The sequence below is a fragment of the Heterodontus francisci genome, chromosome 5, assembly GCF_036365525.1.
Source record: "Heterodontus francisci isolate sHetFra1 chromosome 5, sHetFra1.hap1, whole genome shotgun sequence".
NCBI classification, from domain to species: domain Eukaryota; kingdom Metazoa; phylum Chordata; class Chondrichthyes; order Heterodontiformes; family Heterodontidae; genus Heterodontus; species Heterodontus francisci.
The window spans coordinates 185,854,504-185,878,056 of NC_090375.1; the positions used below are offsets into that span (position 1 = coordinate 185,854,504).

General features: G+C 41.2%; 1 protein-coding gene across 1 annotated transcript in view; it reads right to left on the bottom strand.

Moving 5' to 3' along the window:
- Positions 1-23,553, bottom strand: part of ofcc1 (orofacial cleft 1 candidate 1) — a 289,619-nt gene that overhangs the window by 10,748 nt on the left and 255,318 nt on the right. The window contains exon 24 of the mRNA XM_068032686.1: positions 18,177-18,336. Coding sequence (XP_067888787.1) covers positions 18,177-18,336 — 160 coding nt within the window. The remainder of the gene's footprint in view (positions 1-18,176; positions 18,337-23,553) is intronic.

The window sequence follows — 23,553 nt, forward strand, 5'->3', positions numbered from 1 at the left end:
GCACATGCACCCCAGATGCCTCTGTTCCTGTACACTCTTTAGACCTGTGCCTATTCCTATTCCTTCTGCTAAAATGTATCACCTCACACTTGTCAGTATTAAATTTCATCTGCCACCTCTCTGCCCATTCTGCTAGCCAACTATGTCCTGTTGCAGGCGATTCATATCATTCTCACTGTTTGCCGCACCTCCAAGTTTGGTATCGTCAGCAAATGTTGAGATTCTACTCTGTATTCCAAGATCCAAGTCATTTATATATAGTAAAAAAAGCAGTGGTCCCAGCACTGACCCTTGGGGAGCACCACTGTCTGCCACCCTCCAGTCTGAAAAGCAACCATTTATTCTGACTCCCTGTTTTCTGTCCTTAAGCCAATTTTTTTATCCAATTTGACACTGACATTCCTATTCCATGAGCTTCAATTTTCTTAACCAGCTGGAGCAGGAGTGTGATGCAATGTGCTGGGGTGATGTGGATGTCATAGTTGAAAGTCTGCAGTATGTACAAGCTGTGATATGTCGGTGTGGGGCTTGCAGCAGTGCTAAGTCTATGAGGCATATGAATGTTATCAGTCGTGATTGATAAAGATTGTTGTTAGGTGAGTGATGAGGGCGTGATCTATTAAGCAGTGTAAGAAGCTGGTTAGAGCAGTTGGTGGGATAAGGCATTTGACGATGCATTTACTTGACTACTTGTGCGAGGTCATTGAACTTCTTGCGGCACCGCATCCAGGTCGTCAGGGCTACAGTCCTGGCACTGACCATTATATCTATCTGCTCCCACTGCCTTCTGAGAGTTTGTCTGGAGGACCTGCTAGTAAGTAACATCTCTCCTCCTCTGCACCTCCTCAACCTAGGCCTCCAGTGCAGCATCATGAAATCTTGGAGCCCGCTCTCTGACAAATTGTTCCACCATTCAGTGTTCTTCTTGCTTACACTCTCTTCTGCAACTAGCTCCAGCACCTGCTGCAGCCAGAATGCACTTCCCCATTAACAGGTGCAGGCTGGCTTTAAGTAATGCTAGCCTCTCATGATTTTGCACCCCCTGCTCAGGCATGCAGCCACTCAACAGCATGCTCAGCATTGGCCGTGTGCAGCAATGATGTAAATGAGCAGGTAACTCGAAGTTTGCGTGCTGTTTGCATCGGAAGCAATGGGTGCCCCTACACCCAATTTTGGGCCTTGTCGAATTACGCGACTATTATCTGATTTCCACCCAATCTGTCTGATGTGGTTCTTAACTCTCAAAAAAGGTTTATGGGACCTGGGAGACTCAGGAAAAAGCAGCGTAAAATATTCTGCACTTCAATAAAAAAGTAGAATATCAAGATGTTGAATAATTAGAATACAGTATGTCAGTTAGAAATAAAGTCAACCATAAATTTAAAATAACAAAAATTTTAGAGACCGAGAGTATGGGGGGAGGAAGACAGGGCACAATGCCAAGTTTTTTAAAACTTTTTTATAGGGTTTTAATTTTGTAGCATATTAAAATATAAAGCTACTTCTGACTATCCATTACCTTTTATTGCTGTACTATTAGAGGTGTTTGAGCATTGCAGAGTGTGAACTGAATGCTTAAAATAATAGCTTGTCCAAGGTGACTGGAATTCCTTTGATTTGCTGGTCTAAGGGTTAATGTTTATATTCCACTTCTAATGCAATCAGTTAAAAGGTTATTTAACAGAAGAATAAAGCAAAATGAACCTCTTCAGAAAGCTAAGCAAGAAATGAGTTAAATATCTAGAGAGATTCATTTGTTTCATTAATACAGATACAAGCAAACAAGTAAGATCCAAGTGTATTTAATTAATGCACCCTAACTAATGCCAATCTTTATATACATTCTGTATTTGCTGATGGATATTAATTTGAAGGGCTATAATAGTAATGGCTGAAACTACTGAACCACGAAAAGCAGTTTGTTTATGATTTTGCAGCTCCTACTTTAATGCCACGTGTATGTCCCAATCTTTATTTGATTTCCATTAAATTATAAATGTAAAAGTGAAGGATAATCAGTGCTTTTAACTTCCTGGTTTGCTGCCTGTGGTAATACTTCAATGTGATTGGCTACTTACCCAGCTTGATGGTATCACTGTTCCTGGATTCCTGGAGATTCCCTTGACTTAGTGCCAGATTCACAATGATGTCGAGAAAGCAACATCAGCAACAACAGCAATGTGGTTGACTCTTAAATGCCCTGTGAAATAGCCTAGCAAGCCACTCAGTTGTATCTAACCACAACAAAGTCAATAAGGAATTAAACCAGCCGGACCACCCGGCATCGACATACGCACCGGAAACGACAATGGCAAACACAGCCCTGTCGACGCTGCAAAGTCCTCCTTACTAACATATGGGGGCTTGTGCCAAAGTTGGGAGAGCTGTCCCACAGACTAGTCAAGCAACAGCCTGACATAGTCATACTCACGGAATCATACCTTACAATGTCCCAGACACCGCCATCACCATCCCCAGGTATGTCCTGCCCCACCGGCAGGACAGGCCCAGCAGAACTGGTGACACAGTGGTATATAATTGGGAGGGAGTGGCCCTGGAAGTCTTCAACATCGACTCCAGACCCCATGAAGTCTCATAGCATCAAGTCAAACATGGGCAATAAAACCTCCTGCTGATTAATTACCACCTACCGCCCTCCCTCAGCTGATGAATCAGTAGTCCTTCCTGTTGAACACTACTTGGAGGAAGCACTGAGGGTGGCAAGGGTGCAGAATGTACCCATCACCAAGAGTGGCTCGGTAGCACCACTACTGACCGAGCCCGCAGAGTCCGAAAGGACATAGCTGCTAGACTGGACTGTAGCAGGTGGTGAGGAAACCAACAAGAGGGAAAAACATACTTGACCTCGTCCTCACCAATCTGCCGACCGCAGATGCATCTGTCCATGACAGTAATGGTAGGAGTCATTACATTGAGGATATCCTCCATCGTGTTGTCTGACACTACCATCATGCTAAATGGGATAGATTTCGAACAGATCTAGAAATGCAAAACTGGGCATCCATGAGGCGCTGTGAACCATCAGCAGCAGCAGAATTGTACTCAACCACAATCTGTAACCTCATGGCCCAGCATATCCCCCACTCTACCATTACCATCAAGCCGGGGGACCAACCCTGGTTCAATGAAGAGTGCAGGAGGGCATGCCAGGAACAGCACCAGGCATACCTCAAAATTAAGTGTCAACGTGGTGAAGCTGCAACCCAGGATTACTTGCATGCCAAACAGTGTAAGCAGCATGCCATAGAGCTAAGCGATCCCATAACCAACGGATCAGATCTAAGCTCTGCATTCCTGCCACATCCAGTCGTGAATGGTGGTGGACAACAACTAACTGGAAGAGTCGGCTCCACAAAAATCCCCATCTACAAGATGCACTGCAGCAACACACCAAGGCTCCTTAGACAGCACCTTCCAAACCTGTGACTTCTATCACCTAGAAGGACGAGGGCAGCAGATGCATGGGACCACCACCACCTGCAAGTTCCCCTCCAAGCCACACACCATCCTGACTTGGAACTATATCACCATTCCTTCACTGTCGCTGGGTCAAAATCCTGGAATTCCTTTCCTAACAGCACTGTGGGTGTACCTACCCCACATGGACTGCAGCGGTTCAAGAAGGCAGCTCACCACCACCTTCTCAAGGGCAATTAGGGATGGGCAATAAATGCTGTCCTATCCAGTGATGCCCACATCCCAGGAACAAATATAAAAAAGGGGAAATCCACACCACAGAGATCGCTAGATCTTAGCAGGCAGCTTACTTCGAAGTGATGAACTTTTATGTGTTTGGCTCCTTCCAGGCTGGAGCTGTAAATATTTTCAACATCTCGCCATCCTCTGTTCCTCTGTTATGTAAGGGAGATCACTGGTGCTCAATCCCTCTTGCCAGACAAAAGCAGGTGGAGGGAGCATGCAGCTTCTCTAGGATTGCAGACATCTCCAGGGTGCAGGGTACCAATGACTAGCCGCACATCACTTTGTGGATACCATATGTCAACTCTTCTCCATATTGGAACTGACAGGGATTCCACTCCCTCCACCTCCAGCTGGTGTGTGACCATAGGCAGCAACTCATGCAGGTCGATGGCCGGTCTCCTGGCAGCAGTCATGATGCCTTCATTCTGTGGCAGTCCACTGTGTCAGCTAATGACTGAGTGTGAAATCAAGTGACTGTGCGTCTTCATCATCACTGTCTTCGTGCTGTTCCTCCATTTTCGGGGGCTATCAAATTTAGCCTCCTGTTTGTCTCAGTGAAGATTCTTCAATCAGATTGGTTGATGAGCCGCAATGTTTCTTAGAGTTGTTTAGGCTGATTGTTTGTAACTATGAGCTACTGGATATGTACACTCACTCATTCACAAATGTTGATGTTATTTATCAAGATGAAGGATGATACTATCCAATTTCAAGTATCACTTCTGCTCTACATAGAACTGAAAAGCCCAGATGGAATTCTAAGCTGCAGAAAGGCCTAGTATCTCAATTCCGAAACTACCTGGAGCTTAACTATTTTAAATCTGTAAAGAATGAAAGCCTACCTGGGTTTCCATGATTGATTCAGTAAGTGGCAGGTTATGGATTTCAATATGAATGTGAGGATTAATCATATGTAATGAGGTTTGTTGCTTTTTCTCAATGGATGAAAGTACTCTGTTAAACCAATATAAGCAACTATACCTGGATAATGTCCTTGACTAGTGGATGTTATTGGGAAAGTCTAATGGTGCAGCACATTGGTGCTTCAAATGGCTGCTTCATAAAGTGATAGATTGCATGTTTGTACCTGCAATTAGCCTCGCAGTGAGTGTTACTACCTCAGCTGTATCATTACAGGTAAAAACCAAGCAGATACAAATTTCATTCGGCTAGCGGAGGTATCAGGGTCATTATAAGGCTCATTAATATGACATAAAAATTTGCATGTTTGTATCTGCAATTAGCCTTGCGATGAGTGGAATTACCTCAGCTGTGTCACTGCAGGTAATAACCAAGCAGATAGAAATTTCATTCAGTTAGCTGAGGCATCAGGGTCATTATAAGGCTCATTAATATGGCATAATATCTCTTTATGTGGCTCTGTGTCAAATTTTTAAGAGAGGTGTGCAAAAACTGGGTCAAAGAGGTCGCTTTTAAGGAGCATCTTAAATGAGGAGAGGTAGAGAGGTTTAGCAAGGAATTCCAGAGCCTAGGGCCCAGGTAGCTGTAGGTAGATATTACCTATCTACATTATATAATATCTGTAGATAAGCAGATAGATAGATGGATGTTTAAGGGTGCTTTCCCAAAGGGAGGGTGTAAACAAAACGAAGAGGCCAATAAGTTCAGCCTGCTCTCATTCAGATCATAGTGGCCAGTGACAGAGCAACAATAACAGAAGCCCAAGAGAAAGTCTTGGGGTACTCTGTGGGCTGGAAATGGTAAGAGTGTAAGGGGAGCAAAAAAAAGTGCATGCTAAAACAGCTTGTAGCTAATGCGCTCTGTTCACGCTTTATGTTTAACTAGGAGCACTATATCTAAACTGAAGGCCTGAGCCCCCTTTCTTAAATTCACTTACAAATCGCTCTTTCTGCTTCAGGTCCAGAGACCTTAGGATTTGATTATCTTTCAATACATTTCAGTTTGGTTCCTGACTCACAGGAAAAGCCCTTCAATATAAAATATCTCAGCCTCACCTCCAATTTCCACCATTTTGTCAAACATAAAAAGGCTTGGCCCATTTGTCAGTGCTGTGCTGTGCTCTGGGGCCATGCTATGAGGTAACTATGGGCTAACCACTGCTGGAGGGAAGACATTGGAGCTCATCAGTATGAGTGACAGAAGAGATCTTCATTATATGATGAGAGAGGATCAACGTTTAAATGTCAAAAGCCATGTATATATAACAACTCACATTGATATAGCATCATCAACCTAGTAAAATGTCCCAAGGCACTTCATAGGAGAGTTATCAAACAAAATTTGATACCGAGCCACATAAAAAGCAATTAGGAAAGGCGACCAAAAGCTTGGTCAAATAGATAAGTTTTAAGGAGCATCTTAAAAGAGGAGAGAGAAGTAGAGAGGCAGAGAGGTTTAGAGAAGGAACTCCAGATCTTAGCGCCTAGGCAGCTGTAGGTAGATACTATCTATCTAGTTAATATACTATATGTAGATAGATAGACAGACGGACAGATGGATGGATGTTTACAGTGTTTTTCAAGAATAATTGTTTTCCGTTACAACGTTTTTGCAGATGAAACATATTTCTCCAATTTCTCTTCTGGGGGAAGGAAAGAGTCAAATTAAAAGTGTTTTAGAAATCGCTCAATCTTCTCAGAAATAATAAACTTTGGAAATTGTCTTTTGGAGCCCTTTCTTTTTAAAACTGATTACCAAATACGTAGTGCTGTATAATAAGAGTGACTGATCCTTGGGATTTCATCACCCTTGAAGCTGACGTAACATCGCTAGCAATGGAGCAGACACTCGGGCATTCTGCATACTATAGTATCTTCCATAAACTTGAAAAATGAGTTTATTCAGGTGGCAGATAACAACAGAGAACCAAGAGCATAAAAATACTCACAAATATTAGGATATTCAAATTATAAAGATCATCATGGCGCAATCATGAAGTTAGCAAAACTACTGAAAGGAAACTAACCGAAAGCAAATCATCTGAATATTTACTGAATATGTTATGGTTTACTACTGATCAATAGTAAAAAATCAGTAATTATAACATCTTCTACTTAGTCAATGGCCGTTAACAATACATTTTGATTTTTGTGACTTAAAGGCAGTAAGTGGAATGTTTCAAGGCAAGGTTAGACACGGCAGTTTTGTAAATTCAACAGAGAACCTATGTTTGTGTAAAGAATGACATGGATTTTTGATAGCTAATGCAGAACCATCTTGACAATTTAAAAAAATGCAAGTCAGGAGTTGCATCTGATATTAAAGTCAAAATCTTTTGCTTTCATTTATGTCCTTGTGAAATTGAGGGTTGTTACTGGTATTGAATGAGAGCAAAATATAAAACAAAAGGGTAACATTAGTGGACTGTCTCCTTTATTTTGTTGTTACAGCTGCTACACTGTGAGCAAAATATATTGGGCTTAATATAGAATTTCAGTTCAATTTGACCACTGAAATCCAAACAAACAGATTGGAACCGTGCAGACAAATTTATTACTATCAATAAAATGTGTATCATCTCCTTAATTTCACAATTGTTCATTAAGAAATTTTGAATAAAGATGCCTTTTATTTAACCAACTTTGCAAAATCAGAGTGAATTAAGCCAATACAACCAGTTGTGAGCCATCCCAAACCAACTGGTCAGGAGTCAGTGGGTTTGACTTTCCTAGCTCAACAGAATACTCAATCTAGTGGTTTCAGACAATTATAATATTGACCAGCACATGTTAAACCTCCATGTAAAATTGAACCTCAAGCTTCATGATAGTTTAGTGAGTAAATGCATCATATGCTGTAGTAGTGAACCATACTGTTTAGGAAGGTCAGAGAGTCAATCCTTGATCAGTGTTGAACTCATCTGGAGCAACAGTAATAAGAACATAGGAACAGGAGTAGGCTATTCATCCCCTCAAGCCATTCAATTAGATCATGCCTGAAGCTCAGAACTAAGGAGCAGCAGAGAGATTTAGGGGGTCCAAGTACAGAAATCACTAAAAACTAGTAGACAGGTACAAAAAATAATTTAAAAGGCTAACAGAATGTTGCCATTTATCTCAAGAGATCGTGCAATTCAATAGTGAGGAATTGATGGTTCAGTTGTATAGAACTTTGGTTAGACCCCATCTGGAATATTGTGTTCAGTGTTGGACACCGAATCTCAGTGAAGGTATATTGGCCTTTGAAGGGGTACAACGCAGAGTTACCAGAATGATACTAGGGTTTAAAGGTTAAAGTATGAGTACAGGTTGCAGAAACTAAGCTTGTATTACCTTGATTTTTGAAGGTGAAGTGAGTGAGCTAATCAAGATAGTTAAGACCATAGAAGAATTCACTGGACAAGATAAAGAGAAGCTATTTCTTCTGGTGGAGAATCCAGAACCAAAGCAATATAATCTTCAAATTAGGCCATTTTAGGGGTGAAATCAGGAAGCACTTTTCACACAAAGGGTGGTGGAAATCTAGAACACTCTCCAAAAAGGCAGTGGATGCTGGGTCATTGAAATTTTCAAAACTTGAGATTGATAGATTTTTGTTAGGTTTTTGAAAGCCCTTGAATGTGTTGTTTCCATACCCCACCACCACCACTCCTCCCAAAATCCATTCTCATCTTTCCTGAAACTTCATATTTGAATCCCTCCAATCAGGTTTCTGCTCTGCCACAGAAATGGCTCTTATCAAAGTCACAAATGATATCCTATGTGATTGTGACAAAGGTAAACTTTCCTTCCTCGTCCTTCTCAACCTGTCTGCAGCCTTTGACACTGTTGACCACTCCATCCTCCTCCAATGCCTATACATTGTCATCCAGCTGGGTGGGACTGCACTCAGCTGGTTCCATTCTTGTCTATTTAATCGCAGCCAGAGAATCACTTGCAATGGCATCTCTTCCTGCGCCCACATCATTACCGCTGGTCTCCCTTAAGGATCTATCCATGGCCCCCTCCTATTTCTCATCTACATGCTGCCCCTCGGCAACATCATCCAAATGCACAGCGCGGCTTCCACATGTACGCTGATGACACTCAGTTTCTTTCTACCTCACCACTACCTCTCTCGGCTTCTTCACTGTTGCTAAATTATCAGACTTGCTCATCTGGCATCCACTACTGGATGAGCAGAAATTTCCTCCAATTAAATACTGGGAAGACTGAAGCCATTGTTTTCGCTCCCCACTGCAAATTACATTCCCTAGCTACTGACTCCATCTGTCTCCTTGGCAACGGTCTGAGATTAAGCCAGTCTGTTTGCAACCTTGGTGTCATATTTGACCTCGAGATAGCTTCTGACCTCATATTCGTTCCATTACTAAGACCGCCTATTTTCACCTCTGTAACATTGCCCAACTTCGCCCCACCTCAGCTCATCTGCTGCTGAAACGCACATTCATGCCGTCATTACCTCTAGACGTGACTATTCCAACACACTCCTGGTTGGTCTCCCACATTCTACCCTTTGTAAACTTGAGGCCATCCAAAATTCTGCTGCCCTTATATTAACTTGCACAAAGTCCCGTTCACCTATCACCCCTGTGCTCGCTGACCTACATTGACTCCCGGTCAAGCAACATCTTGATTTTAAAACTCTCTTCCTTGTTTTCAACTCCCTCCATGGCCTCGGCCCTCCCTATCTCTGTAATCACCTCCAGCCCCACAAACCTCCAAGATATCTGTGCTCCTCTAATTCTAACACGCACCTACAGTAGCCCAGGACCTAAACTCTGGAATACCCTCCCTACACCTCTCCGCCTCTCTATCTCACTTCCTTCCTTTCAGGCACTCCTTAAATCCTACCTCTTTGACCAAGCTTTTGGTCATCTGACCTAATATCTCCTTTTGTGGCTCAGTATCATACTTTGTTTTATATTGCTCCTGTGAAGTGTCTTGGGATGTTTTACGTTAAAAGCGCTATATAAATATAAGTTGTTGGTATTGTGGATATGGAACGAATGTGGTTAAATGGAATTGAGATACAGATTAGACTTGATCACATTGAATGGCAGAACAGACTCAAGGTTTAAATGTTCCTATGTTCAAGGACCTCAGAAAGGAAAGAAAGTTGTACATTCATAGACATGTCTTTTCTTGCTGCTTCAATACTGTTTACTCTCCAACCACAGTTGCCCATGTACCTTTCATGGGCTGCAGTCCTATCTATCTATCTGTTTACACCTTTTCATGCTTTTTTTTCTGACGTGGATTCAGATATGTTCAATGCCTTTCAATTTGCAAACCTTCCTTGCCAAACAACAACTGAGTTCTGATTTGCAGGAATTAGAAGTTGCAGCCTGAAAAATACAGGCCTGCCAAGGCCCATCTCCACTTTAACAGCAGGATAATGTATGGCATAATGTCCCCTTCATTATAGAACAGAGTTTAAATGAACTTGTCAAGAGCATTCCCAAGGGAGATCCACTGTTATAAAAACTAACAGTTATTCTGTAACTGTGCTGCTCACTGAGTATGCAACCGTGCAAGGTACAATACTGAGAGCTGTTGTCATTCTCTGGCGGGTAACTATGAAAAGCAGTCATCCCAATAAGTTTTCTGATGATGAATTCAGCATGACTTTGTTTTCTGAGGCCTGAACTAGCCAGAGAAGTAAAAATATTTTTGGGGCAGCTACATTGCACCCAGTCTAACATTTAGATGTGGTGTGAATTCCCCACCCCACAGCCCCAATCCCATACCCCCGCATGCCTCGCTTGACCTGTTCCCAGTATTTCAGGTGATGGATGAGAAAAGGAAGTTACAAAAGACAACCAAATTTGATCGAAAGTCAAGGGGGAAATTAAAGGATTCTGATACTTCCAGAGAGCAATCCTCTATCATTGTTGATAGTTAATGGATTATATCCCCATTTTGAAAGTGCTGTAGCGAAAATCAAAATGCAAACATTTTATTATTTCTATCTATGAATATATGTGCATCTTTCTTCATGTGCATGTTTTTTGTGTATATGAAGTGTGCATATGTGAATGTACTTTATAGCCATGTGGATAGATGTATGTAAAGCAAGCATAGTTAAATATATGTGTGCATGTCAGTTTATACACATGCTTTTCTCTATTCATCTATGTCACACAAAGGCACAACACTGTCAGCTTCTTTGCTTTAACCTTTCTCATTGTAGTCAATGAACTAACGGCTGCACATTAAGAAAGTAATGAGTCTACAGTGTAAACATTACAGGTCTCATTAAAACACACAAAAAACTGCAATACATTTATCGCCATTTATGGATGACGCTCACAGTTTTTTTTTGCACTTCAATCACACCCGGCATTAATTTCCAAGGGAAAAAATAATTAGGATCTCACTTTTCAGAAGACTAGAGTGAAAATGTAAACAATGCTTCCCTCTGGGCTAGTGCTTTATCAAATTGACAGGTGCATTTGAATTTCCATGGGTGGGGGACATAATAGGTTATTTATGTGTCATTCTAACAGAACGGTCTGGCCGTCAAGACGGACAGCAGACTTCGCCCACATTAAATTCTGCAACTAATCCCCTGATTTTGACCCCTGTCAGCCTCCTCAAATGTACTTTGCAACAAAAAAAAAACAGGCGCGCTGCAAACAAGATTGGGACTCCCACTATTCCCCCTGCCTGCTTCTGCCCTGATTTAATTTTGTGAGAAAGTGGACCCTGGTGAAATCTGTTGCTGCAGTCTGAAGATAGACAGAGCATTTGCTGCTTTTGGAAACATTCCTTTCAAGGATTCCTGCTCGATTCAAAATGAAAAGTAGCGCACGTAAGGGCAGCAAGCCAATGACTGGTCAGGGAAATATTTTTTTTGAAGGGCGAAGGCACTCTGTTAAAATAAAGCACAGTCAAACATACCTAATCGTTTGGATGGCGAAATGAACACAATGCAGCAGCACTTAGGAGATTCTGCTCTGATTTTGCAAGAGCGACAATATCATTCCGAGGCAACCAGCAGATATTTAGACAGGCATCACTAGGCACCAATATTGTATATTTCAATTTAGCACATTTGGAAGTCTGTTCAGCTGCTGGTTCTCATGGTTCATTATTTTCTGTTAAAAATAAGCATTCGCTTGAAGCCTGTTGATCGAAAAATGAGGAATGCAGAGAAGAAAACATAATTTCAGTGCACTGGTCCACTAGGCAATGTTACCAGAAATAGCACATTTGGGCTGCATTTTATAACGTGTATTAGGGGGCACAGTACGAAATCAAAACTGGTAAGACAATAATCAAAACAAAAAGCAAAGACAGCAGAAGTATGTTCTGCAGTAACAATTAGAATTAGAAACAAGACAAATTGCAGCACTTATTCAGCAGTAAGGCAGGTTTGTATCGTACTGTTTTCTGCTAAGCTACTAAAAATCATGCTCGCTGCTCCTCGTGCACTTTAATCTTTTGATTCATTCGATTATTCTTAGCATGTTGCTTTACTTTTCCGCGATGCAGCCTGAGCCCTCATAATTACATTGTTTCATCTGCCATTGTTTTGTTCCTCTCAGTTTTCTCTGAAAACTGAAACTACTTTTGCAACAGAAAGCGTTGCATCTATCTGCCTTGTGAACGCTCTGCACTCCCCCTTGTGATACTGAGCAACTGGAAACAGGCTAAGTAGGTCAAAAATAAATAAATGCACCTCTTGTTACCCGTGTTGACCGGTTTAATAATTGGCCAAGGTGCAATCACATGCAAAATATTAGCACTTTGAGTCTGAATAAAAGCACAGCCAAAAGAAGCTGTTTAAACATCACCTTTGCTTGAGGTAGCCTCGCATTTGTAAAGATAACATTATACACCAAACAACTTGTATCATTATTTTAACAAATGCTGGCTTTCAACAAAATTACAAAAACCTGTCTTAAGGAGTTACCTGATCAGTTCCAACAATAAAGATACTTCTGATTTGCACCTCTGTTAGGCCCACATAAAGTCAATCCCAATGAAGCATGTTTCATCGCATTTTTAAAAAAAAATTAATATAGTTTCAACAGAAGGAAGAATTTGGCAATCATTGTACGTTCCTATTAAAACAAGCAATTCGCTTGAGTTTAGTGAGATCTTGAGTGAAATGTCAGGAAAGCACAATAATCATATTATTATTCCTGACTCCACATTGTCTAAAAGGAAAATCTTTGTGAAGAATGCACATGGATAAGGTTCTGCTACCAGACAGATTACACAGGATGGGACATATACAACTACAATGCCAGTTTAGAATCATGGGGAAGAATTGCTTGTCTGAGAATGACAAGAACCATAAGTAGTTACTCTTCATTAGGGAGCCAATCTGTGCCATCTAACTGATGACAGATTTGCCCAAAAGAATAGTTGCAAACCACCTTGGATTTAAAATGTTTGCCTGTGGTCACAAATTATCTGGATGTGAAGAAAAAACTATTTGGCTGAGCAAACTTTGATGTGGCACTTACAGATTTCTGTTGTGAAAACATCTTGAGGGCAATCAAGTGCTATTAACACATGTCAGCGAAGCTTCATAAGAATTACTACAAAAATTATAGATAACCACATAGCTTTTCCATCACCGTAGAAATATTCCTGGAGAACAGTTTGCATATCTGCGCAGGCATTATAGAATTTAACAAACCTCCCCACCTACAGCTCTCCCACCCCACCACCATATTACAAGGGACAATAATCACAAAGGTGACATGAGACAATTAATTAGATCCATCTGCATTGCTGCTTTTAAATAATTAATGCGTTCATTATGAACTCAAATTGATTGGTATTCTTTACCTGAAACAAAACATTCAGCACTACACCTGTGTTGTGCTGAGGCCACTACCTCTGGCTGTGAACGAAAATGATACAGTTTCCTGTTCTGGCATTAATCAAGGAGCATAACATGAATCACATTTGCTCCTTTATTTTAATTGCAAGGACATATTATGAATACAGTGTCTGAAATGCATTTTTAATGAAAAATACTACATCTTGACCTAATCATATCAACCTTATTCTACCTAATTAAGGATGCAAAAATCATTACAGTTGCAAAATATTAGTTCCAGCTCCATCAAGCTGCTAGCCTCCCCTTCATGAATATAATTTTTTTTATTCCATGATAAATAGTTAATGAGGTAAAAATGACAAAATTTGCATGTAGGCAAATTAGTTTAATAGGAAGATGACTTGTTTGACTGGAGAAAGTGACCTTTTCCCGGCAAAAAAAAATGGCTAAAACAATTATAAGCAGAAGGCACGAGTCTTTGTGGCCAAATGAACAATGCCATATCTCAACCTCGTGAAAGAAAAGACTGAAGCGAAATAAAATTGCTTTTTCATCATAATGCCAGAAGTATTTAAATTCTAATATATTTTAGCAGTCTGCTGGCAGCAAATTAAAGCTAAAATAAAACATGCTATGACAATGGGCCATTCAGATCCCCCGTATACGGTAAGGAAAGCTGCTTTTATAACAGGATTTATTGCCACAGGATCACATTTATAGCCTAATCAGCACCCTAAAAATACTAAAAAAAAATCCAAACAATATTAGGAAACCCATTGCAAAAATAGCTGCCTTTGTAATTTTGACTCTTCAATTTGAGTCAAGTGGATGAGATCATTTAAAAGTCCAAGGAAATTATATTTTGTTTCTTGTGCTGCACTGTCAGAAACCTGTATGCATCATAAATGGATCCGATTCAGCTTTTGGAGAGGATACACCATCAGCCCCAGGGAATCTTGGCAAAGTAAAAGACTCTGGTTTGGCTTTAATGTGTTTAATTTTTATTCTTAAAATAAATGCAATAATACTTTAAAGCTGCTCCGTTTCTAATGCAAGTTTAATTTGAACGTAAGCTTGCAGGTCTTTATAAAATCAAAACAGGAATAATTCTTAAATGGCACTGTGTAACTTTAAATTTATTACTAAACATGCTCAGCTGAATGAACTACCCTTCTAATTGTTGGACGTCTTTCCTCTATTTCTTACCTATCCCACAGATGCAAACCAGTAACTCTTTTTTAATAGTTGGCTTCCTTCACTCTTCTCCCTCAGTAGGCCTCTAACAAAAGCTTCTCACAGCCAAACAACCTCTGTCATTCAAGAGAAAGGGGACAATTTGGTCCATGCACTGCTCTGCATTAGCACTGATGTTTTTCTACAATCAATTTGAAGGCGCACTTACAGTCTGTTAACTTCCTCCTCTTCTATAATCATGCATCCCACATATTATATTGAGGTTTACCATCCAGAACTCAAGTGAGGATTGGCAAAATATACTCCCAGGCAATGACAGGCAGACCCATTACCATCTGGGCACAATGAATTACTTAATATATGGGCACAAACAGCACAGCAACCAGCTTTAAAGTCTCTAGATGTGTGTATCTCCCATGTATCAAAGTGTATTTTGAAACCCACTCCATGCTCTGATATTTTCCACATGGGCATCTGCAATTTATTAGCTGGTTTATTGTCAGGGTGACAGGAAATCTTAATATTCTAAAAGTTAAAAAGCACTGCAGCTATGGAAATAATGTAGTGAATCATCTAACTGCTAACAAGCCACTAGAATCATTTAATGCATAACTTATTTCTGTGTAAGATTCAGTCACTAATAGCTTCTAAATCACTTCAGAAGCACCCTTTTGAAAATATGCATTTTGTTCTATTTTTTCACTTCAAACTCTAATCTTGCTTTTAACATCTTCTAGTGCATTTTTCTCTATTTTATTCCATCCACCTTCAAGGAGAGATATTTTCTCTGCTAAATCAGCACGTCATATCAAATGATGAGATCAGATTCGTAAAGGCTCCCTCTTGAAATCTGCCAGTTACAGAGGCACCTTGTAGTATTCACAGCTCACTGTTTCTGAAAGTAAGGCACATCGAAGTCACTGGCATATGGAAAGAATAGTACTATTATGCAGTGAGGCAGCAAAAAGCAGCAACACACTGCCTTGAAGAAGGTATCACATTACAATCTGACAGACCAGTGTGGTGATGGGGGAATGCTATTCTTTAAGGAAGAAGAGGGATGATTAAAAAAGCAAATCATTAGCTCATTCTGCCACGACAGAACAGGGTTATTAATGGAGGTCTAAGATTATTGGCGAGGTCATTGTCACTATTCACTAATTCTGAAACACTGTGTTATTTCATTAGTACATAAAGTTAACATGGATTATGATACAGGTTTTAAGACATGATCACTGAATTGGTGGATATTAAATTGGGGAACATTTTATGTTGCCACAATTTTGATACATTTTATAATTAAAGTTAATGGTGTTTAAGTGCAACTACTGTATCTCAGCATGTGAGCTTGTATTTATCAAATGATTTTTGCACATATCATTAATTTCAAATAATAAATTATAGCAATAAAATATGCTCATCCATGTATAACGAAACACACATTCTGCATATATGTTTCCAATATCGCGAAACCAAACTCTTGATAAAATTTTGTAAAGTTCAAACTATAAACAGAAAATGGGGAATAAACACAGCAGCTATCAGATTTCGAGAATTCAATGTTGCTTTCATCTCCCCTGTAAAGTCCAAATTGTGACCAAACTTTAATTTGTTATAACATATAAATCTGGTTGTAAGTAAGTTATTTTCTCTGTGGGGCACTGTTCTGGTTTGATCTGAAGCTTTAATGGGGTGTTACGTATTATATCACAACATTAGAGTAGAAACTTGGTTGATGCCACACTGAACTTTGAAAAGGACAGAGGCGCAAGGGGAGAGCCAACTGTGCAACAGCCCCAACAAACAAATTTCTCTGCAGCACCTGTGGAAGAGCCTGTCACTCCAGAATTGGCCTTTATAGCCACTCCAGGCGCTGCTTCACAAACCACTGACCACCTCCAGGCGCGTAACCATTGTCTCTCGAGATAAGGAGGCCCAAAAGAAAGAAAAGAAAAAAAGAAGAGTAGAAACTTGGTTGATGCCACACTGAACTTTGAAAAGGACACACCCACCTACATCTCAAAGAAAAAGATGTAATAACATTGTGACATTACATTGGTGAATAATAAAAAAAGAGTCATGTCATTATCACAAATAAAAACAGGAAAATAGGATCTGAGTAGCTAACTCTGATGTCAGGCTGTCACCAGCCTAGATGCTATGAGTTGATTGGCCTCCACCTGTGTAGAGATTACAATGACTCTATTAAAAGCAGCAAGTACTCTGGTCTCCTTTATAAAACATGAAATGCTGGGGGTTAAAATTATGCACTATGTTATTAGCAACAAACAATATGAAACCCCTTCTACTTTATCAAAAGCATTACCCTGTTTATTTTTTAAAGAAAGGCCTGCATTTATATAGCACCTTTCATGACCTCAGGACGTTCCATAGTGCTTTACAGCCAATGAAGTGCTTTTGAAGTGTAATCACTGTTGTAATGCAGGAAACATTAAATGGGTTATAAATCTTGATTAAAACTGAAATCAGAGGAATTTCATTTGAACATGTTTGTCACTAAAATGGCACAGCATAATTACATAATGAAAATATAATTATGAATACATTTCTTGAATATTGTACCTGCAGCCCTACATTAGTTATCTACTGCCATTATCCATGTCCGTGATTATCTGGGACAAAGTTCCCTGGATAATGCTGAATTTGCTTGGATAATGGGAGATAGCGGGTGAGGTTGGGCCTGCTAAAATTTTTGTTTACCTTCACACATTACGATTGACCTTCTCCCTCAGGCAAGATCAGGTTGCACTGGATCAGCTGATCCAACAGCTGACCTCATGGGTCAAGCCTCTCCTCTAGAGACCCACCTGCAATTCCAGGCCTTATAGCCAAGAGTTGGCCAAGAATACTCCTTCAAAGGCACCACTGGGGCTATAAAGGTAAGTAGTAACAGCCGCACACACTCACTTTCAGCAATCCTGTCCATAACCTCCCCAACACCGATCTCAGTGGAGTTGCTGACTTAATACTCTGCAGCGAGCCTGACTGTTGAAGTGTGCTGCTGTGCTACAGAGTGGAGCATGTCTTAAATGTAACATTAGCTTGAACAGTGTAGCTGATGTTGCATTCGACACGTGCCCCACTGTGAAAGCTGATCTTAAAGCTGGCAGATCTGCTGGTCTCGACTGAGACTGTCAATAGGGATGGGTAGAGGTGTGAATAGACATTGAGGCTCACCTCTGTAGCTGGAGGCCCTGTGGTTTCATCAGGGGAGCATTTATGACGAGCTTCTGGGTGCCAACAGCTGGAGGTGCAGGTGGATTTGTGAGACGCTGTGAAGCAGCAGATCACCTGATGAATCATCTGTTCCAGCAACAGTTCATCTTAATACCTGGATTAGCACAATGGAGAGATATGCTCCTGGGGAATCTTGATTATCTGATCAGCATCTATTGTCCATGGTGGGGGGGGAGGGGGGGAGGGGCAGGGGAAAGGGCTGCCTTCTTCTCTGATGGAGGGACCACTGTACTGTTAAGTTTTGATTAGCTAAACTGATTTCTACTGGGATGTCCACTCACCTTCCTTCTCTCGCCATTGATCCCCCTCCATTGCTCTGCCTTTTTCATTATGTAGTTCAGCTCCTGATTCGACAGCTCCAAGTCCATGGGAACAAGAAATCTTTCTTCGGCGCTGTGCAGTCGGTAGAAGACATCTTGCAGCCGCCCACCGTTGCGCAGCCTTCAGAGTGGCAAAAATACATTACAAGTTATTCATCTAACAATCTTGTCTTATAGACACACTATCGAGTTGAGTACAGTTGCAACCACTAACCCTGCATTCCTCAGGGCAATCGCCTGCCAATAAACCAGAGCTGGGCATTATTTAAAACACAAGACGAGAATTCTAATCAGCCAAAGTTATCTTTCATGATGGACTCCTGACAGCCTTCATGGGACGAGTATCACTTTGTTTTTAAGGTGCGACTATGAAATCAATGCAATGTTTAAAAATATATACAGTACCTCTTTAATAGGTAATTAAAACGAGGATAGCAGCACAGCCCCATCTATGTATATTGCCTGAGGCATTTTTTTTTAGAAATAGGTCATACGGTATGTCACAAGTTCCACTGACAGCCAATAGGAAACAGCAGCTTCTGAAGCCAAGACGCTTCAGTGGCCTACATTTGCAACAATTCACTGCACTGAGTGGCAGAAACCATTATTTTTGGCTCATGTTTTAATATTGGTCACTTAGTTAAAGCAGATATTATGCAGCAAAGGTGTGATATTGATATTAATGGGGAGATGACTGGGTTCAGCTGTAATGCCTGAGCCTGATATTAAAAGAATGAGAAAGATCTACACTCAAACACTGAAGCCCAGAGGTATTCTGTACCTATTCTGGTTGCTTTAAATGTGTTTTTTTTTGTGTTGCTTATTAATCCTTTGCACTTGTCAGCCTACTTGTCCCACTGCTTGGCGAGGACAAACACAGTTAAGGACTTTTATTCTGGATCTCATTGTTACTTAAGGGTTGTTATGGGAAACCACTTTCGAAGTAAGACAATGATCTAAAATGACCAGCACCAAGCTCCATTTGTCCGTTATGCTGCTTTTGTATTTTTGATCACAATAAGTGATCGCACACTAAAATGAAGGACACGAAATGGTTATTTAAATATTGTATCTCCATGTATTTACTCCATTTGCACATCAAGCATTACCCCTCCCTATCTTCACAACATGAAGACTGCCTGTAACCCTTTAATTGCTTTATTTTATTAAGTGTTGGGCGAATACCAGAAAAAAAATGCTAACTGAGAAGAGAAATATTACATCCTGTATTAAATGACTTCCCAGAATAAATTCTAAATCATAATATTTAAGTTAATAACAAGCGAAATAAAATCACATCCAGGCTATGATTGTTGTCTAGAGAAGCTGTTTTTTGTTATTTTTAATACAAATAATTTCTGCACAGTGACAAAGTTGAGATGTAACTGTTAGCTACAACAAATAATTGGTACTGTTTGGATACCTGTTTAAAAGAAAAGTATTGGGTGGGGAGAAATCTTTCAAAACAGATGATAAATGAAATGGGGCGTTCGTGCCTCCTTTAGATTTGTGGACAAGCTGCCAGCTTGATAATTGGACAGTTCCCCCATTGGCGGGAGGAGTTATGGGTGAGCCTGACATCAGCTCCTATTAAAGGGGCAGTGGAGCTGAGCCAAAGCTTGTCTCTGCACCATGGAAGCCAGGAAGTGTGCACCGGGAAAGTGCCGAGGTTCTCCGGCAATGCAGTGGAGGATTTAATGTAGGAAATGTCTTCTTTCCAGCAGAAGGGAGAAGGATGCCCCACCATACTGCCAGGATAAAGCAGTGCCAAGGAGAGCAGCCTCGCAGGAGAAGGGAATCCATTCCTTCTTATCCGCTAAAGAGATTGCCATGGATGTTCTGGGTATCTGGAGACAATTTGAAGTAAGATGATGCATCCCACAGGGTGCTTGGCCCTATCATCCTCTATTATTAACTACGTTCTTCACTCAGTCTACATCACAACCAAGTGCGTCATTGAACAAACACTCTTTGTCTACGATATACCATCGTTTTCAGTTACCAACCATTTTTCCTCTTTCCAGGTCCTGATGAAGTTCCAGCATCCTTGGGCAGTGGAGGTGGAGGATGAAGAATCTGTCAGTGAAGTGTACTGTCACTCACTCCCACTGTTGCAAGCGCCAACTCAGCAATCGGGGTCATGGTGGGGGGGGGCCCATAAAATACTTGCGAGAGCGGCCCGCCACAACCCCCGACACCATGAAGGCCCTGTCGCATTTTACTGGTGGCGATGAGGCCTCAGTGTGGACCCCCGCCGCTTGACGGTGGAACCTTCATTTAAATATTAAGATTAATTTTTTAAAATGCTAATTAACTTATCTGGTCCTGGCAGTCATCTCATGCTGATTTTACAGCCACTGGCCGCAACTCCGTATGGAGTTCCAAGGCAAGACACTGGTGGGGAGGGGCGAGGAGTGAAATTATCAGGGTGGGGGGGGGGTAGCTGGGAATCCCTTATTGGCTGTGGGGATGGTGGGATGGGGTTGAAGGGCAAATGTCAAGAGGTTGGGGGGGAAAGTACGGGCTGCTAATAAAGTTAATTGTCTGCATTTTTGGCAATAAAAAACACATTGAGAGGCTTGAGAAAGGGCCTCCAGCTTTTAATTATTTTTAAAATGCAAATGAACGGTTATATAACTTTAAGACTTTAATTTGTTCCTAAAGGCATGCAGCCCTTTAAAAATGGTGTCGGAGCCTGCGCGGTGGTGCCAGACACCATTGCTGGGGACAGACCGGCTGCCCCCTTATGTCTTTGGAGGCAGCCGCTCCGCCCCCTCCATTTAAATAAGCCCCGTGCGAAATATCACGGGGGCTCAGCGGCGGCGCTTCCATGTCAGAAGGCCGCCGACCTCAAAAGGCACCGCCGCGAAGTGCGGTGTGCCAATAAAATTCAGGCTTCCAGGGCCCAGCTTCCAAAAGACAAGTATTAGATGTGTACCATAGAATCGTCATGTGCAGTGAATTGCACTTAGAGGGGCTCTGCCGAGATGCCATAGTCAGCAGTCGGGTCTTCCTAGTCTAAGCTTCTCAATGTTGCTGGCCATCTGGAATCCTAGCTGACCAAGCACATTTTGCCTTTCTGTATTACCTGCATACACTACATAATATCCAGCTGCAGACAGCAGACAGTATAATAACAGCATCACACATTAATGTTCATATTCACCATCTATAGATTGAAGTGCAATTAATTCCTTGCAGAAGTCTATTTTGAGTGCTACATGTGGCGTATATCAGAATAGACAGACACTATCACAGTGACAACTATGGGAAAGATGCATCGACCCTCTATGCTTCTAAGGTGTAAAATTTAGTAGCAAAACACCTATTTGGGCAGCCATTGGCCATTGTGGATCTCAAGCCATTGTTTATGAATTGAATACTGTGCCAATGATTCTGCTTTACAGATGTTCTGGACCTAGTGTTAAAGACTATCAAAAATTATTTATGGCTATGGCACTCATGACTTGTTGGCTTTTGATGTCAGTGAAAGAGCTTCCATAATCTACCAGCAACAAAGATGTATCCTCTTTCTGCACATTTTTCAACAGCTATCATCTCCCTGCAGTATTGTAGGAAGAAATAGGGACTGATAACAATGTTTATAACTAAGTGAATAAAGAAAGGGATTTTAAAACAAATCTTCAAAATGGCTTACCCAATCCTTTCTGCCCACAATCAAACAGATTTGGAATTCTTAATAGAGTGGCACATTTTGAAGTTGTGAATGTTATACACAAGTCCTCAGCAATGTCTCGATCAACATTTGTCACATAACCATGAGCTTTTAGTGGGAGCTTACTATGTGCAAACTAGCTGCTACATTTCCTACCTTACAACAGTGATTACAATTCAAAAGTACTCAATTGGCTGTAAAGTGCTTTTAGACATCCTAAAGTCATGAAAGGCACTACATAAACGCAAGTTCATTCATTCAATGTCAGGGTTAACAGGAACCATGGCGTCATTACTAAAGACCAAATGAAGTCTTCAATCCTCAGTCATAGATGGAGTATTTCTTTTTTAACACTGCCAACATAGAAACTGGGAAATTCTACATTTTTCCTTGGCTCTAATCTCACGTTTACCTGTAAAGTGCCTCTGGCTAAAGGGACTAACTAGGGAGTTGTAAAGCTCTGCACTTCTTACTCATATTTACAGGCCAGAAGCAACTGGCTAGAAAGAAAAGCTAGAGAGCTGAGCGATTTGCAATTGCTTGTTCACAAGGAGACAACTGCTAACTATGTTAATAACAACACAAGACATACGGGCATGTGAATCCATACCTAACGGACTAAATTAGTTGGACACTCCTGGGGAAATACACACAATTTAGCAACACAAGAGACAGAAAACCTCCTTACTGTGTCATTTACTGAGTGGCTAGGGACACAGAGGGTTGAAGTGCCAAACTTACAAGGAGAATGGAGAGCAGTTCAGCAAAATACAGAGGGCTGGCCAGCACAACAGTCTGACTGGATAAGAGAGAAGAACTAATCATGCTGGACATTTTGTTAACAATAATTCAGCCATGTAGCCAAATATAAATGATCTTTTCTTCATTATTATTTAAATAAGAAATGTTGAAATAGAGAACCTTTTTGCCTGATCAATTCAGTTACTACTTTGAAAGGCAATGTAGGATTAGGATAATGTGAATAAATAGTTGCAACGTTTTCCCACCCTGAATCATTACCCCAGAAACAAGAAATAAAGCACCCGAGCGGGTGATTACTTCCAAAGTGGAAAGGGATTGAGAAAGTCTGAGTCATTGGGGCAGCAGGGCTAAAGCCTTTAGCAGGCAAGTGCTGAGCCTGACTTGAAGATCGAGTTCCTTACCCTCCTGGAGACATGGTTGTGAGCAAACCCAGGAATAAAAATAACTGGGCATTTAAAATAAATTGCCTTTTCATTTTCTTTTAGCACCTTCATTTATTAGTTATAAAATACTGGAGATTGGTTAAGGGGGGGAGGGGGAAAGCTGTTAGTCTGGGGTTGGGTGGATGGAGGCTGGAGGTCATGTGATGAAATCTCCAGGAATGCGTCCAACCAGAGCTGGCAACCCGACTGAGATGGAGAGGAGGCCGCAACCAGTGTCTCTCCCTGCAGCGCAGGAGATGGAGGCCTGTACCACTGCCTTCCACAGACCACTCCCATCTTCCATATCCGTGGCCTTGGGAAGCAGCAGTCAGCAAGACAAATGGGAGGAAAATACTCTGGGGGCCTGGGCCCATTCGGCCACCACCATTCCACCATTTACACGTGGGAGGGGGAGCAAGGAATAGCCAGAGGTGATCCTGGCAGGAGCAGGAGGAGAGAGATCCCAGTCTGTGGGGGA